This window comes from Caretta caretta, chromosome 2 (genome assembly GCF_965140235.1).
Source record: "Caretta caretta isolate rCarCar2 chromosome 2, rCarCar1.hap1, whole genome shotgun sequence".
NCBI classification, from domain to species: domain Eukaryota; kingdom Metazoa; phylum Chordata; order Testudines; family Cheloniidae; genus Caretta; species Caretta caretta.
In genome coordinates this window covers 34,458,581-34,476,776 of record NC_134207.1, presented here as the reverse complement: position 1 = coordinate 34,476,776, position 18,196 = coordinate 34,458,581, and the positions used below count along the sequence as shown (strand labels likewise).

Below are 18,196 nucleotides of genomic sequence, written 5' to 3'. Positions count from 1 at the left end.
GAAGAATATTGGCTGCAGTGTCACAATGAGAGATATATATATATGCAAGGATTCCCTCCGAGACCTTTTCCTCTTGGCTTATCCAGACCACTTTATTGAGTTTTGGGAGACCACTTTATTGAATTCTCTGGTATCCAAAAGCCCAGTTTGAATCCACACTTATCACTGAGGTTTCTTTGTTGGCATTTCATAAAGCTGTACCTGAGGTTAGCAGGCTGAGGTGTATGGTGGTGGGCTAGGGTGCATCACAACTACAAATTACATAATTATAAATCAGATTATATACATATTCTAAAATAAAAGGACTACTTGTGGCACCTTAGAGACTAACAATTTATTTGAGCATGAGCTTTCGTGAGCTACAGCTCATCCGATGCATCCGATGAAGTGAGCTGTAGCTCACGAAAGCTTATGCTCAAATAAATTGGTTAGTCTCTAAGGTGCCACAAGTCCTCCTTTTCTTTTTGCGAATACAGACTAACACGGCTGTTACTCTGAAACCAATATTCTAAAATAGACTAACGAATTCACATTACATTCTACACAGTATCACACACTTTTGTAGTCTGGCAGGATACTATGGGACAGACTTGGTATAACTGCCCCTGTACCAGTAAGTTAGTACAATAGAGGATTTACTGCATAGAAAGTCTTTGATGGCTGGAATTAATGAAGCATGTAACATCCGCTCTAAGTAAAATACGGTGTGGTGTAAACAGGAACAAATGGCTTGCTTTAATGAGACATTAGCAGTGACACCAGCAGATGTGTGAAATGTGTCTTTGTTTAATGTGCATGCACCACATCAAACAGTGTTTCTGAAACATGTACCTCCTTTCTGGAACCGGAGGCTGTAGCCTTCTTTGTACATCCACAATGAGTGCCTGTGCAGTATCCCCTCTCATGCACCCCACTAATGTGCTGCAACCCTTGAGGGACCACATCAGTCAATAGGGCAGTAAAACATAAAAATCTGTGTTTTTCTGGGATTAAAATGAAATGCTGAACTTTAGTTTCCCTAGCCACAATACACAATGGAGCCCCATTTATCCAGTCTAATTGGGACCGGGCCAGATTAGATAATCTAAAATTTGGATAATCCAGAGAATAGGCAAATAGCTTCAGCCCTGGCGACTGGCGACGGGGCTCATGCTGTCATCCCTAGGTGACAGGGCTCAGGCTTCCGTTGAAGCTGGAGCAGCACCGTGCTGGACTGACAGCCTTCAGCCCCAGTTCGATTAATACGGAGAGATGGATAAATGAGGTTCTACTGTATATGCTTTTAATTTTTCACAAAATGTAAAAACTAAAGATTCTCTGTAAAAATGAAAATTCCACGTTTTTCTGTGGCAAATGGATTTCTAGGATCCCCGGAGATTAGGAAAAACTTCCAACTGTAAGGGTAGTTAAGCACTGGAACAAATTACCTAAGAAAATTGTGAAATCTGTCATTGGAAGTTTTTAAGAACAGGTTAGACAAACACCTGTTAGGAGTGGTCTAGATAAATACTTAATTCTGCTTCAGTGCAGAGGACTGGAGTAGATGACCTATTGAGATCCTTCTCAGTCCTACATTTCTTTGATTTCCTGTGCAACAGTGAACAAATTAGTTAATTTCTCTGTGCCTCCGTTCCCCCATTTCTGGCAATAATACTTCCTTCCTCCCATCTCTTATCTGACTGGTCTGTTTAGATCATTCCTTCCCCAAAGAGTTTACAATCTCTCACTACTTATTTACCACAAAGAAAGTCTGATCACAGTTGGGGCCTCTCGGCACTACTGTAATATAAATAAATTGTTGATTTATTGCATCACTATTCTTTGTAAAGTAAAAGCAGTTCAATATTGTAGCTATAAAACAAGTATTAATAGCACGTTTTCTTTGCCTATAGGTTAAAGAAAAAGTCCCAGTCTGTGGATGTTACTGCACCAGGATACAACCCTCTGGCAGCAGAAGCACAAGAGGCCCCACAAGCCAGTAAATTGATACCTGTCACTAACACAGCTACTTCTGAAGAGGAGCAGAACAACACCACAAATTCGCAAAGGCGCAATCCACGGAGGAGTGAGCTGAGGAGATACTGTACCATTGGTGAGCTTAAAGCCATCATTCAGTTCAAATGTTTCAATTAGTATGTGGAAGGCATCCCCACATTGCTGGTCAGTCAATCAGGTGTTCTTTAGCTGGATGGAACAGAGTTGCTGACTTCCTTATTGCTCACTGGGGGCTATAGTCTTATCTGTTGCTAACATTAAAGAGTTTTCTTTTGCAGAGAAATTCAGTGGTGTTAATGTCACTTTTCAAGTGACAGAAGCATTCCACTTGTTTTTATTAATTTTATTTGTTTTTGTTTCACTGTGACTAGGCCTAAGACTCAAGTTTTAAAAATAATGTCAAACAGGAGACTCCGTAATTATAGTTTGCAGGCAGTATAAACTACCAAGGGTAAATTTGACTTCTGACTTTTTAAAAAATGTGTCTAGTGTTGTTTCCAAGCATCCTTTCCTTCAGCATTTATTTCTGTTTTTACTATTTCAAAACCTCGCTCTTCAGCTCAACACACACACTCCATTCTTTCAGGTTAAGCTGTTCAACTTCAGCATCACCTCATATTGCAGCATTTATCTCCTAAGGACTTGTAGTGGTCTGAAGTACTTTAGGTGAAATCTGAGTAAAGTGTTGTGTATGCAAGTTAAGTACATGATAGTTAGTGAGTAAGGAAACCCTCCACTCCCAACCTGGGGTCAGGATATGAGGATGGCATAGGAACTGTCATCTCTTCACCATCAGCCTTTTTGAGGAGGTGGAAGTCATGGAAGGGAGTCTGTGCTTCCAGAACTTATGTGGATCCCAGATGGAATTCCCAATCGGCACTCTGTCCAGTTCCAAAAGGAGCATGAAGTAGATATAGGCTGCTTTCCTGCTCGGCTCCCTCAACTGCCCTGCCTCCTCTCCACGGACAAATTCACCACACACTTGTCCTCAAACAAGAAAAAATCATTCTTGTGTAGAAGGCTGGGGGGGATTTCACCCAACCTGCAGAGCCTTAACTGCATGGAGTTCACACAGCGACTTCTGTGGGCTGGAGAGTAGAGAGCAAGGCACGGAACTGCTGCGTTTCCGCACTGGAATAAATTGCCTAGGGAGGTTGTGGAATCTCCATCATTGGAGATTTTTAAGAGCAAGTTAGACAAACACCTGTCAGGAATGGTCTAGATAATACTTAGTCCTGCCATGAATGCAGGGGTCTGGACTAGATGATACCTTGCGGTCCCTTCCAGTCCTTTCATTCTATTATTATAGTTAATAAAAAATGGTTGCTTTAATGTAAAGCCCTCTTACATGTACAGAATTTAAAGAAACTTCAGCAGATATTGTGATTTCTGACTTCCACCTATGAGCTCTTACATAAGCAACAAGCCACATCACATACAGTTAATGTCCTATATTTGTGCTTCAGTTATGTTGTAGAGCACACAGTGCCTAGCACAGTGAGGTACTGATTCCTGATCAGGGCTCTTAGATGCTAATATAATGCAAATAAATAAATAATAAACCAACAGGCATCTTGTCAATGACTTTAATGGGAACAGGATTGGGTCCCAGGAGGGAGAGTTCTGAGAAACTCAGTGCATAAACATTCTGATGAAAAGCTGATGCTCGCCAAAACAGCCAGAAAAGGCGCAACACAGTCACAGAGGAGCAGCCAGGGACAGAGCTGACAGTGGGGATGGCATCTCACTCACAGCAGTGTGGCTGAAGGACAGTGCAGCCGGTGAAGACAGTAGCTCAGAAATCTAATCTAGTGCAGTCCTCCCTTCACTGCTTGAATCTAGCAGCCTCTTCTGAAACTGGTGGGTTGTTCCATTTCACACACCCCGCTCCCCACATGACTCCAGCAGAGCAGAGCACTACTGTCTGGCACAGTTTCCTCTCAGTAGTAGTAACAGAAATGCAAGTAGTTGTTTGCCAAGGCTAGAGTGAGTGAGTGACATGGTCTTGCCTGACTGGCCAGCAGGGAATGAGATGTCAACACTAGTTATAGCAAAAAAATGTCACTAATTTGCAGTAGGTCTCCCATCCGTTAGGGAGGTTCTACTGGGTGGGAGTGAGTGAGGTTTTCTTATACTTAATATATTTGCTCGAATTCTGAAGAGAAATGTTAATTTCATCCAGCAGACACACAGCCATGGAAATCTGAAAGAACATCCTGCTGAATTTGTAGTACATATGGAGGTACTGAATAATGCATTGAAATAAGGTTACATGATGAGACTGCAGGTGATCAAAAGTAGCACAGTACATCTGGAGCAGCTTAAAGGGCAACTTTTATTATGGAGAAGCTACCACTTCTCCATACTTAAGGTTGCAGCTAGCTTCCATGTCACGGAATCTGTGACTTCCAGAGACCTCCATAACATTCTTTGCTTCAGCTCCTGGGACTGCGGGACTTGAGCTGGCAGCCAGCGGGGCCCTGGCAGGTTCCAATGACAGTTGACAGAATCCTGAGGGGGCCCTGAGGGGGTCCAGGGATGGACAACAGCCTTGGGCAAGTGGGTGGGGGTGTCTTGTTTTCTCTTTGCAGCTCCTCCCACCCCTCCTGCAGCTTCCAGCTACCCTGGGCAGAGGGGGAATCCCACGGTGGCAGGGAAAACCATGGAGCTGCAGCAGCAAAAGTCACAGACAAGTCACAGCTTCCGTGAAGTTTTGTTTATTGCCCATGACCTGTCCATGACTTTTACTAAAAATAACCATGACAAAATCTTAGCCTTAGTTATAGATCATCACAAACAATTACCCTAATTTGATTTTTTTTTACTTTTGTCTAACCTTCCTTGGTTTCCTCCTAGCTCAAAAATGGCATGATAATACCATTCCAAACTTTCTGTATAGTTAATTTTCTCTGAAAACTTACATGTTACTCATATTTGAAGAAACTAGGCAGTAACTAAGAAAAGTCGGAAGGTATATGGCCTCTAGACTTGAAGAATTGTTGAGGTAAAGATAAGAGCCTGCGTTTCACAGACTTAGATCTACTTATAAAAATAGAGAAGAGAAGGCTTTCCAAAGCAGGGAAGTCCAAGGAAGGATTTTTTCACTGCTTAGTGGAAACTAGGAGCAGTGCAAATCTGAAAGAAGAAAAGAGAGCTATAAATCATATATATTTTATTGTAACTTGTCCAGCATCTTAAACAAAATCTTAAGTAAGCCTAAACTCTTTCTTCCATCTTAAACACATGCCCATTACTGTAGCTTTCTGTAACTCTGCAAGAGCTAACCAAAATTACTTTACTAGAAATGAAAAAGAAACAAGGTAAATCCACATACAACCAAGGTAGTCCATTTCAGTAAAAAGGGTTAACGGTGTTTTACCAGAAAATCATTCTGTTCTGGAAAACCCTTCACATAAATCAGCGAAGGATTAGAATTAAGCAAGCTGTCTAATAGCATGCAAGTTTTACGAGTAATTGTGAGCTGCAGAAACTAACTCAAAGCTGCATTGTGGACCCAACTCCCATCAACTTCAGTTTACTTTGAGTCTGGCCTATAAGTTCCTGTTCATTCAGAATGTCTGTTATTATTTGGTGGCTTTTTTTGTTTTGACGTATTTGTCTAGAAAGATTTTCTAGATCACTATAATTGGAGTTAATTCTGACAGTTGTTTGTGACTTCCTGAAGATGAATTTAATGCCACAGCAGGAGTGGACAGAGTGTCATAGATAGAAAAATATCAGGGTATGTCTACGCTGCACTAGACACATGTGGCTGGCCCAGGCCAGCTGACTAAGGCTCACGGGGCTTGGACTAAGGAGCTGTTTAATTGTGGCGTGGATGTTCCAGCTTTGCCTACAGCCAGAGCTCTGGGACCCTCCCAACTCACAGGGTCCGAGAGCTCAGGCTACAGCCTGAGCCCAAACATGTACACTGCAATTAAACAGCCTCTTAGCCAGAGCCTGAGTCAGCTGGCATGGGCCAGCTGTGGATGTCTAATTGCAGTATAGACACTCTCAAATTTCAGTTCTGTTGTGTTTACAGGTGGATATAAAGTAACTAAAAACTAGCATATTAATTTAATTGGGTCAGCAACAGATTTACACAGAAATTTTACCTTGTTTTGACCTTGTTTGCACAGCGTTCTCTGCCAGCAGCAATCAGTGCCTGAGATGGAGCAACACAGGCTAATTATTACCATGATAAATAGATTAAGAAAGTGCATTACAACAGTGTCTGAGTGTCTCTAATTCTCTCAGCCAGATTTACTTCTTTCTGTTGTTTTTTTTATTGCACTATGTTAATCTTAAACCAATGGTTAAATGTCAATATTTATCTGATGATTAACAGGTTACTCAAACAAGTTCATGCTGGGTGAACCAGAGTAAGAATTAAAGTTGACATTGTTATATATTTTAGGTCCCAAATTTAAACTTGTTAAAATGATTGCTCTGAGAATTGCTCTGTATTCTGTCTAACTAAAAAGATCACTTTGATGCTAAATTTTTTTTAAAAAGGAAACAAAGTTATCAATGTTTATATAGAACATAGAGCCAAATCCTTCAGTTTCTAGTGTAGGCCAAACTCCTGAAAGCCACTGCATGAGGATGGCTGTAGGATTGGAGACATGTTTTGGTTGTGTTCCGTAGTCACAAAGCCAACAGAGGGAGCACAGTAACTCAGTGTTATGAAACACCATCCAGTTCTGAAGGCAATATACAGGGAAAACATAATTGTTTGCCAAAGGAGGTACAAAAATGCCTTACTCTGACCCTTCAATTCCTTAAGAGAGTGTGACAGATGACAGAGAGTAACACTAACAGTACCATCAAAATGCAAAGCATTTGGTAACATCTCTTGTTAGTATTGTTTTATGAAAAACCACTTATGTAAAGAGACACTAACATCTTGTGAAAAACTTTTAAAAACATTCATTTTAAAAGTTTCTCGGTGTCTCATGTAACCATTTGTTTTGTGTTATTCTTGGCTCTTTTTTTATTAACAAACATAGAATTATGTCATAGTACAATATCAATTATTAACTGCTTACTTCAGCTGTCACATTACAGTCCTTCCGAAGGGAATTAATTGTGATATGGGCTCATGACTACAAGTGAGGAATAAGCAGTAGGACTACATGAACACCTAAGGATCATAAACCTCTACTGCTCAAGCTAAAGCAACAAGTCCGTTAGATCAGAGGCAGTAGCAGATTCATAAACCACTGTACAAGAGTCATCGCCTACAAAGGAGCCACACTGTGTTATGTCCAGGTTACACAGTGGCTGTTCTGAACATTCCACATAATCTAAACTTAACTAACATCACCCTCAATATTCAGACAAAGCACAAATCTTACTAATTTAAAATGGGCCTCCCAGTCATCAGTAATAGATCTCTATCTAATCACTTCACATTTTACTAGAGTGCAAAAGGAAAACTGACAGATTTGCCTGAGCTTGGGATGAAGTATGACAGCTATAATATCTGAACAGGGTCTGAAGACTCTCAGCACATCCTGACAACTCTTTACTAACCGAAACAAAAGACAAGAAGAGTGAGAGAAATGGGGCCGTTGAGGGGAAAGTGCTGTCATATAGTGCTGAAATAGTGCTCTCAAACATTTGCCCGTGCTTGTGGGCCTTTTCAATTTGTGCCATTTGTTCAATCAGATTTGCATGACTGTTGGAGAAATAGAGTTCTTTTCTGCTGTTAGGGCAGTTTGTTCCTCCCATATCGAGGAACATTTTCCTTGGATGTTTTAACTTTCGTTTCTTCCATCATGAATGTCAAGTTTTTATTTCCTGCCCATGTTGTTAAGTTCTCAGCTGTTGGTAACTTGTTTTATTTCCCTGTCCTCTTTGGTATTTGCATTATCTTCCTAATTTAATGTCACTATAAAGCTAATGCTACTTCACATACACAACTGCTTATATGTGTGTACTTTTGCATACACCTGCTTTGCATGGGAAGTCACTGCTACTGTGCATGTTGTGCTCCCAGATACTGTGTACAAACATGAGTTGTCTAACCGGTTGTGTTTTTAAATCTGAACTTTAAAAAATCTTGATAATAAGGGGTATATAGTCTTTCCCCTGATGTGTGCTGAGCAGAACTGAAAAAGTTAAGCATATGAGTTGTGGAGAACACATCCCTTTAATTTGAAGAATTTTTAGAATTCACTATTTCATCAGCACTGATGCCACTTTAGAGGCTTCATCACTTTCAGTACAACGCAAGACAGATTTATTTTGTGTTTCATCTTTCCTACAAACTGTATTTCATAATGCTTTCCAGGCTTAATGAATACACAGTCTAGAGGAAAAATAGCAGAGAGAGAGCGAGAAAAGAAGGGCAAGGGAGAAAAGCAATGTTTTCAGATGAGATGACAAACAAGATGAAGCTTCAGTGAGGTGGGGTGAGCTGTTCTGTGTGGCAGACTCTGTAGACAAAAAAAAGGCTCTTGCACCTTTAGTAGTCAGATTGTGTGAAGAAGCTGCGTGGGACCTGCATAAAGAAACAAAGCTGTGTCAGGTCTCTGGAGAGTTCTAGAAACATCAGCCAAGGTTCTCAAAAAGTAGGAACTTAAATTAGGCTTCTAATTCCATATTTAAGCACCAAACTAAGGGGCCTGACTTGCAAAAGTGCTTAGCAGTGAACAGCTCTACTTGAGGTCAAAGGCAGGAGCTGGGGGCTCATCACTTTTGAAAAATAGTACCTAAGTTTAGGTTCCTCGTCTAGGCCATGGAGAGTAACGTGACATGTACAGTGGTGCTGTGTGTTAGAGTTGTGTAACAGCGTGTTTGCTATATTTGTTAGATTTTTTTTTATGGTGTAAAAGGCTTTGTTTTCTTCTATTGTGATGGCTGTTGCTACCTGTTATTAACATAAAAAGAGGGCAGCATTGACACTGATGAAATAGAAATTACAGAATAAAATGATAAATAAAATACAAATGTATGATTTAGGAATCTGGCAACGTAAACTGAGGCATGGTTTATCCTAGAAACTTTTGCTGTTCTAGTAATGTCACTTATGGGTGTTGTTTTTGTTTTGTTTTGTTTTGTTTTTGCATTTTTATACTGGCGAAAGCCATAGTATGAATGCAGTTATACTGGCAAAAAAGTGTTTTGCCAATATAGCTTATTTTGATCAGAGAACTAGTGTAAAGCCCTGTTTTGCCAGTATAAACTGCATCTCCACTAGGAGGGTTTGCCAGTACACCTTTTCTAATACAGGTTTCAGAGTAACAGACAAGCACACACACACACACAAACACACACACTTTATTTCCAATGCTCTGTCCTTTCTTTCTTAATCTTCTCCAAAAAGCAATTTCAGGAAACGTAGGAGGCTAAGCTCCTATAATCATAAAGCTCTGGTGGCTCATTTTTCAAATTTACTTTATATCCCATTTGCCAAAAAAGGAAAGAAAAACATGTTTCTTTTCCAGCCCCTGTTCCTCTCAAGTAAATGGAAAAAATGTTGTTGTTGTTGTTTTGTTATGTTAAAATAAATATTTTGAATTAATTTCCTTTAAGATGAGCCTCATCACTATCACTATTTACATGGGTGCAAATCCAGAGTATGGCTTTACTATCCATTGAAAACAATGGAGTTACACCAGTGTAAAAGCAATATAGGAAAGTAATGGAGTAATTGGGCCAACCAGCTATAAATAAATACAGATTAAATGAATTATGTTTCAAAATGTAGCACACAATTAGCCACCACAGCAGAACTACATCACTGCAAGAAACTATTTCCTGTAGCCTGCCCAAAGGAAATTTCATATGGTAAATACAAATTATGACAAAAATAACATTTCACCAGGCAGTCATTTGAATTTTAGCAGGTTCATTCAGAACATCTGTGCTGGGATAATGAAATGCATCTTTCAGAGAATCTAATGGGACCATAAATGTAAGTAACATCTTGATTTATTATCACCATTATCATTAATAATGAAGAAGACACTTTAACAGAAAAGATTTTGTGGACCACACTGAGATAACATTTTATAAAAAGTGGGTAATTTGTATGGGCCAGCTCATGTCATTATTAATCAAGGGTGAGCTAAATATAATTGGGAACATACTGAGCATTCACTCACAGATTTGATCTGCTTTTACCGACAGAACTAATATTGATTACACTTTATACTCTTGTAAATCTGGAATAACTCCATTGAAATAGGAGGGAGTTATACTGATATATAAGTATCTGAAATAGATGATGAAATCCATGTCAGTTATAGCTGAATCAGTCCAAGTATTGCTTCTGTTTACTTTCCTATAGGATTGTCTGCTTTGAAAATTAGTTTTGTTTTTAAACAGAGCAGATAAGTTAAATTTGTCATTTCCTTATTGTAAGGAAATCAATACATGCTGTAATCCTATGCCTGGAGGTACCGAAATGCTATCAAAACTAAAGCTAGGGCAACCACATTCATAGAATCATAGAATATCAGGGTTGGAAGGGACCTCAGGAAGTCATCTAGTCCAACCCCCTGCTCAAAGCAGGACCGATCCCCAATTAAGATATAGCATATTAGTGCTGTGTGCTTTTTATACTTACATGTTATTCAGAATTCTCATGCTAACTTTTGTCATCCCTGAACAAGATCAGCAATGTCTAAGTGCCGCTGTGTGAGATCCTTAGGTTATAAGTGTGGGACCTTTTACTATTTCCCAGTCAAACTTTAAAGGACCACAGGACCCAACATATCAGTGTTTCAATACTGAAAAACATTCCTGTTGCTGCAGGTCTAGTGGCATAGGAAATCAAATTCAGAACCTAGTGGAATCCATGTCCCCTGGTTGCTACCAACCACTAATGAATGAGAAGCGATCTTGGGTGCTTTCTGGAAAATATGTAAATTTCAAATGTTAGCCAGCGTTTCATGAAATTCTCCCTGTTGCAGGTTCTTTGCTGGCACCTCAGTAAGTTCTCCCTATTGTAGATTCTTTATTTCTGGATATTCTTAAAGGGATTTGGATATAAAGATAAAATAAAAATAAGTTGCTATGTTTATTGCTGAGGATTTGTGTGGCAGAACTATTCTCTTCTCTCCAAGGGTGCCTCCGAAAGATTCTCCTCATCATTTGGAAGTTGAAGATATGTGCTATTCCACTTTTAGAAGATTGACAAAGTCTTTTGTTCTTTAAGTTTTCACACATTTTGTCTGTGAATTAACTTATCTAACATGCACACTAACTGTTTATTATTCTCACGTATTACTAGATGAGTTGTATAGTGCCATTCAAACTGTTTTCTTTTGAGTGCAGTTTCAGAGAATTTTGGGGAAGGGGAGGGGAGGGGGGGGGGAGGACGCTCTGTTTTCCAGGCACTTCATTACCTATGTGAGTGATAAGTAAAGTGAAAGAGATGTGTGCAACACATGGGTAATAAGGAAAGTGGTTTCCATAGCAACAGTAGCTGTAGAAAATTCTCGGTACTGCTTCACTTTTCATGGGGATTTTTATTAGCTATTCAGATCACAGAATTAGTTAAGGTGAGCCCACCTCCGTTTACATAGCTTTGTTTTTCTCCATTTGTTTTAGAATGTAAAAGTTAGAAACACTGGCAGGAGAAGACACTTCCCTTCTTTTGTCCCAGATTGCTGAGATCCATTAGAGATATGCTTTATATTCAATGTATGTAGAAATCAGCTGGGAATTGAAATGTTTTATATCAGATGGGGGAATGGCATTCATTCATATCCTTTCATCTGAACATGTCCTCTTTCAGAACATCTTAGTTTTGATTTTTGTTGGTATGTTTTTAACTGTATGGATGTCTGACCTGGCTCATGGGATCCTTCTCACAGTTCCAGGCTCCCTGCAACATGGGAGCAGCAGGACCTAGTGTGCCAGGTCACAATGGCTCTCAAATTTGGCCTGGAGTGGACATCATGCCGGCAGGGAAGGGGCTCCACCATTTTGCCACCTGCACCCAGTTCTGGTTACTGCCTCCCCGTGGGCAGAGGTGCACCCCAGCCTGCCCATGGCAGGAGGGTGAGAGGGTTCTGGGCACAATTCAGATTGGCTGGGAGAGTTGGGAGCCAATGGAAAGGCAGTAACCAGAATCAGGTCATGTGTGTGAAGGAGAGGTGGTTGGGGCAATGAGTGGTATTGCTAGCCAGTTCTGTTCCCAGTCCTGTGCCTCATCAACACAGGCTCTGACTCCACCCACCCTCACACCCAGCTCCAGTTACTGCCTCTCCATTGGATGTTTGGTTCTCAGCTCCTAAACAAACAGCCAATGGGGAGGCAGTAACTGGAACTGCGTGTGACATGGGGTGGAGTTGCAGACCTGTGTTGATTGGGAGGCAGAGCTGAGTGCAGTAGCATGAGGCAGCAGCAGCTTTATTAAAAGACTGCACCTCTCAGTGACCCAGCTCAACCTTAAAAAAAAAAAAATTGGGGACTGCAACCTTCCTCACTTTAAGCACTGGGCCTGGTGCTCAGATTTGGGTGGATGTAAACTGGTGGGCCAGAGCCCACCCATGGCTATGCCCTTGCTCAAGCCCGCTTCCACTTCCAAAGAATATTTTCACCAACCATCTATGGTGGTTGTTGCTAATACATGCACAGCAATATTGATTTCTTGCCTCCTATAAAAAATGAGGGGACTCTCTTCCAAGGAAATAAGTGATACTGTTATTTATTTATTTATTTTCCTTTGAATATTAGCATAATGCCACCTGCAATGACTCAAGAACATGAGTACCAGCCTCAGGTCAGCCTGTTAAGATGCAGGGTACAAATCCCAGTTTGGTTGTGAATCCTATTCTTAAATTTCACCAACCAATTATCAAGTGTAAACTCTTCAGGCACTATAACAGCCTTAACATGTAGTCACAGACAGTCCCCTTGGGTATGCTGATCTAATTTGCCGCCCAAAGTGAGCATACCTTTGTGACAGATGGTCCCTTACACCAAGAATCACAGCAATATTCAGGTTACCACCAGTCCGAAAGGACCGATTACTTACCCCAGGTCAATTGCACCTTAGAGCTCTCACCAAAGACAGTGCTTGTAGCCAATTCTATAATAAACTATTCTAAAGATTCATTTTATAGAAAAGGAAACAAGATAACTATTTACAAGGTTAAATCAGGTAAACATACACACATAAATGAGTTACAGTCTTATGTTTCAAAAGGTCATAGAAGCTTCTATAATAAGCAATCTCTGTATGTCCTTTGGGGCTAATCCAGGCTAAGCAGCTGGGGTCTCTAGCTTATGGCTAGCAAACCTTGCCTCCCAGAGTTCAAGCACCACAGAGATCCAGTTCCTTCTTGTTAGGGGTTTTTATCCCCTTCCTCTGAGCTGAGATGCAAACTCAGCTGACAGGAGGAATCCATTTGCATGACGCATCTTCATAGAGGGGTGGGCAGAACAACTGCCTTTTGTTCTCATTAACATCTCACAATAGTTCAGCTAGAGTCAATGGACCTTATCTGTTGGTCTGGACATAACAGCTTCTGTTGGAGATTAGCATTTCACACTAGTTAATGTCACTCTCCTGTCTGGTGATTTACACAATCACAGAGTGATTGACCGGACTCTGATGGCCATGTACTCAGGGTGGCTAGCCTGTCCTGTGGCTACGTTCTATTTTTGGAGCACTAGCTCAGTGAGACCTCGTGTGAGAATGTCTCCTTGAACTGGGAATCACACACTCAGCTTTCATTGTAGACATGTCTCTAATCTATAAAATAAAGATAGGCCAAGCCAATGGCGCACTGGTGCTGTCAGCTCCTGGAAGTGAATTGTTCAGGACTGGCAGAGGGCTGTTCTCAACTAAGAGCTCTCATTACTGGAAATTGCTTTCCCTGACATGTCATAAGAGCCTAAATTTCACAATCTTCCAGGTACGGTGTAAGGCTCAGCTAAATATAAAGCAGTTAATTTATTAACCACCCAAAGGAAAATATGATCATACAGAGCCACCCATTTTGGTAACTCATATTTGATTTATTTTGAAATCAAATGTGCGGCACCCAGATGCCTTGATAACTGGTACAGTTAGAGACCGTAAATAAACTGGTGTGAAAAATTGGTGGTATCTTTAAACATAGGATATTTGGAGGCCTTTTTACTTGTTCATTATATGTCCCATTTTAACAGATTGATTATTTCAAAATTCTTGTCTGCACTGTTCATAGAAAACTTATTAGAAGCACAAGAGAAAGCTATTTCTTCTATCTGGGTAATCATTTCTGTTTTTGAAATGGGAGTTGTGGTGGCTGTGCTATCAGATTAACAATAGCGCATGCAAAATTAGCAAAATGTCTCTTGTCTATTTGCCTGTTTTAAAACAAAAGTGGTGTGTCATCCACACACAAATGTACAAGGCTAAAAATACAAGTTTTGAAAAGGATTGTACCTCAAACAGCTGCAGGAAGTGGGAGTTATTGCAGCAGTTTGGAGTGTGGTTTATGCTGTGTCTCTCAGGCTGACGTATTCATTCAGATAATGCCAACGTATCTTATTCCTTACAAGATAGAATTTGTGAACACATACAGCCCCCAATGTTGTGGGATGTGGCAAAAGAAAGGGATGACTGGCCAAGTGTCATTGCACTCTGACCTTCCTCCAGTTTCCAGAATGACTGCTTGTGGGCTGTTGCATGCAGCTCAGCATAGCCTGGGGATGCATTACACTGCTCCTAAGCACCAAACCAGAATTCAGGAGCACAACGATAGCTTACAGCCATCTTCATTCACCCCAAGCTGCAAAGCAACCTGCCCTGAGATGCTGGATCTTTGTTTCTTGCTTTGTCATACTTCATGGTTTCCCATCTGTGATGGGGTGTACATACCCCACACTGGACAAGATGGGGTTAACCCCACACTGTGTGTGGCAGAAGCCCCACCCCTCAGACTGTGCTGGGCATGCTTCAACTACTGCCTCAGTATAAAAGGGAGCAGCCCAGCTCATTCTGGGCTGAGCGCTGGAGGGGAAGGACCTTGGGCAAAGGCTCTAGCTGAAGAGTCATCACAGCCTTTGCCTGTGGGAACAGGAGACCCTGAGAGCCAGACTGCAGGGTTGCAGCCGATGGCGCCGCAGGGAATTACCCATGCTGAGGAGCCCAGGAACTCCAATGCTCAAAGGACTACAACACCTGAAAATGTGGTAGGAAATGACCCAGGGAGGGAGCGCGAGTGGTACCTTCCTCCCGAGAGAGGTCAGCATGTTTCGGCAGGAGTCCCTGCTGACCATTCCGCCACTGTCAGGGCCCTGGGTCAAGGCCCAGTGGAGTCGGGTGGGCCCAGGCCTTGCCGCCACCTTCTGGTGGCCGCCTCCCTGGATACCGGCCGTTGGGCCTCACTGCTCCGCATCTAGGGGCTGCGATATTGACTCTGGTCATTGGGTCGCACTGCCCTGTACCCAAAGGCTGTTGTATTGACCTTTGTATTGGCCACTGGACCTCACTGCTCCGCGCCTAGGGGCCGTGACATTGCTGCCAGCATTAACTCGGGCCACTGGGTCACGCTGCCCTGAACATAAGGGCTGCTGTAACTGACTCTGGCCACTACGCCGCACTGCCCTGAATGCAAGGGCTGCTGGAAGTGACTCTGGACGCTTTCATCCGAAAGGCAGTCGGTGACACGGTAACAGCGGTGGTATCACAGCCCTGTCCCGAAAGAGGGATGGGGTGTGCATAGCCTGTGATACCATCATATTGTCGAGATCCATAAGGAACTGCTTGATGAGCTGACCCGGAAATGAAACAAAAACCTGATGGCACTTTGGGATAAAACCATTTTATTTACCAGATATTTAGCTTGTCTTTCTATCTCCCTTTCTAGGATCCTGTAGAAATGCAGAGGATTGTTGCCGAGCCTTGTTTTTTGTGCTAGGGCATGAGAAAGTTGGATTTCAGCATAGAATTACTGTAACATTTCACAGTCATTGTTGATTTTGGTGCGTTAGTATGCACATCTGCATATATAAAGACTTTACAGACATAAAATATTCAGCACTTCAGAACGATGCCTTTTTGTAAATTTAGATACTAATTGGCCAAATGACAAACTGTCTAGCAACAGCAGCACACCATGAGTCCAGTTGTAGTTGGTATGCCTGAGAGATTGTCTCTTATCATTTTTAATTTGCATAAGATAAAATGCACATCTTTTCTTGATGCCAAGAAAAATGTGAGCAAGAATGATTTGCTGTGTGAGTTGTTTTAAGGTGACAAGGCTGCATTAGCAATGTGTTTTCTTATGGTGTATGAACATATGTGACTGCTTGAGTATGTAATTAAAAGCTTTTGTGATCTACCAACATCTTAAATAATGTTTTTTTCCCTTTTCATTTAAACAATACTGAGATTGGTGGTTCATTTGTTTGCTTATATTATTGCCAAGCTCCTGATAGGCAAGAATTTTCTGAAACCTAGTCACAGAGAATCCTGCTCCAGACAAAGAAAGCCCGAGGTAGAAAATGGGTCCTGTATGCAGTAATTTTGAAATGCACACTTCTGAAAGCCTAATATTTCTTTTCTTTTCTTTTCTTTTCTTTTCTTTTCTTTTCTTTTCTTTTCTTTTCTTTTCTTTTCTTTTCTTTTCTAAAGAGTACACTATATACGGTATCTGTGAGAACAAATTATTTCTGACTGAATGAAACATATGAGATTGATTATACACTGGCTAAGACATTCAAAAATGAGTGTTAAAGTTAATATCTCTTCATGCACCAGAAGCCACCAGGACATCATATAGGAATTAGCTGATGAAAAAGTTACACATCGGCCCAGTAGCTTTGAAGCTAGTAAGATGCAATGAAATTGTATAGGCCAAATTCAGTTTTGATGTAAGCTGGCACAGCTCTTGTTGATCTCACTGGTGTTGCGCCTGCTTCCTCGAGGGCTGAATTTGGTCCTGTGATGATCCGTGTGATGTAATAGCCTCTACAGTTTGACACTGTACAGCATCAAAACCATTACAGTATGTACCTACCTCGTGGCTGGCGTGTGTAAAACCATTTTGATTAGTCTTTTAAACAGAAAATACACAGATTTCTAAGCCTATCAAACAGAAGAGAAAAACATGACCAATTCAAAAAATTAACCTAACATCTTGTTTACAAGGTTTTTGCTGAGTACAGAAAACATAAAAATATACTGGTAACCAAACCAAGCAAGAGTTAAAAACAATTTGGCTTTTTTTTTTACATGTGATCTTTTTGTTTAAGGGTTGTGAATGATAGTAGCCTCCCTCCAGAAGGAATGCATACAAAGATTAAGGTAGATATTGTGAGAAGGAAAAAAAGAGGAAGAGTTTGCAATGGGATATAGGGAGAGGAGTGGAATAAGAGGGCTAATGTTGCAGAGTTTCCCCCTGGCAAGAATGCTTTGAGGAGTCATCTTTCATGATGGGAATATGTCCTGCACTGGTTTCCAAGTTTGGCACATGGAGATGGTAGATGTTCTCTCCAGCATCAGTTGAAGAAGGCTTTTTCTCATTCCATTTACAAAGGTGCGTTTGATTTCTTTCATTGCCACAGAACAAAAAGCTGCTATCTCTGTAACAGCAAGATAGAAGCAGCAGAGAAACATATTACTGCAAAGGGTTCTTTTTGCTGTGATTTCAAATAAGTTTAATTTTTCATTATTCTCCTATGGGAGTCTGCTGAATTAGGCTATAAGTACCTACAAAGGAAGAAAGTTTCTGTAAGTAGAGGGCTCTTTAATATAGTAGACAAAGGCCTAACAGGATTCAATGGATGTAAACTGAAACTAGACAAATTCAGATTAGAAATAAGGTGCAAATTTTCAAGTCAGGGTAATTAACCTTTGGAACAACTAGGATTGCAGTGGATTCTCCATCACTTGAAGTCTTTAAATCATGATTGATTGGATGTCTTTCTAAAAGATAGGCTCTACTGCGTCCAGACTTCATGGGCATCATTCAGGAACCACCTGGTGAAACTACATGGCCTGTGTTATGCAGGAGATTAGATTATATGATCATAATGGTCCCTTCTGACCTTATAAATCTATGAATAAAACCATTTTGTTGCAGCCAGTCTACTTCTAGTTCTTGCTTCTACTCCACGTTCCTATAAAAATTTGTCACCAACTGCGTCATTTTGTTAAAGAACATTTCTGTAATTCAAGAACAATTACAGAATTTCAGGAGAGTTGTTGACTAGTTATTTGTTACTATATAGACAGAAATAATTTCAAATA

General features: G+C 40.8%; 1 protein-coding gene across 2 annotated transcripts in view; it reads left to right on the top strand.

The window, feature by feature from the left end:
- OXR1 (oxidation resistance 1) overlaps positions 1-18,196 on the top strand; it is a 404,974-nt gene that overhangs the window by 160,844 nt on the left and 225,934 nt on the right. For both annotated transcript variants that reach the window (XM_048841476.2, XM_048841475.2), the window contains exon 5: positions 1,893-2,092. In XM_048841476.2, coding sequence (XP_048697433.1) covers positions 1,893-2,092 — 200 coding nt within the window. The remainder of the gene's footprint in view (positions 1-1,892; positions 2,093-18,196) is intronic.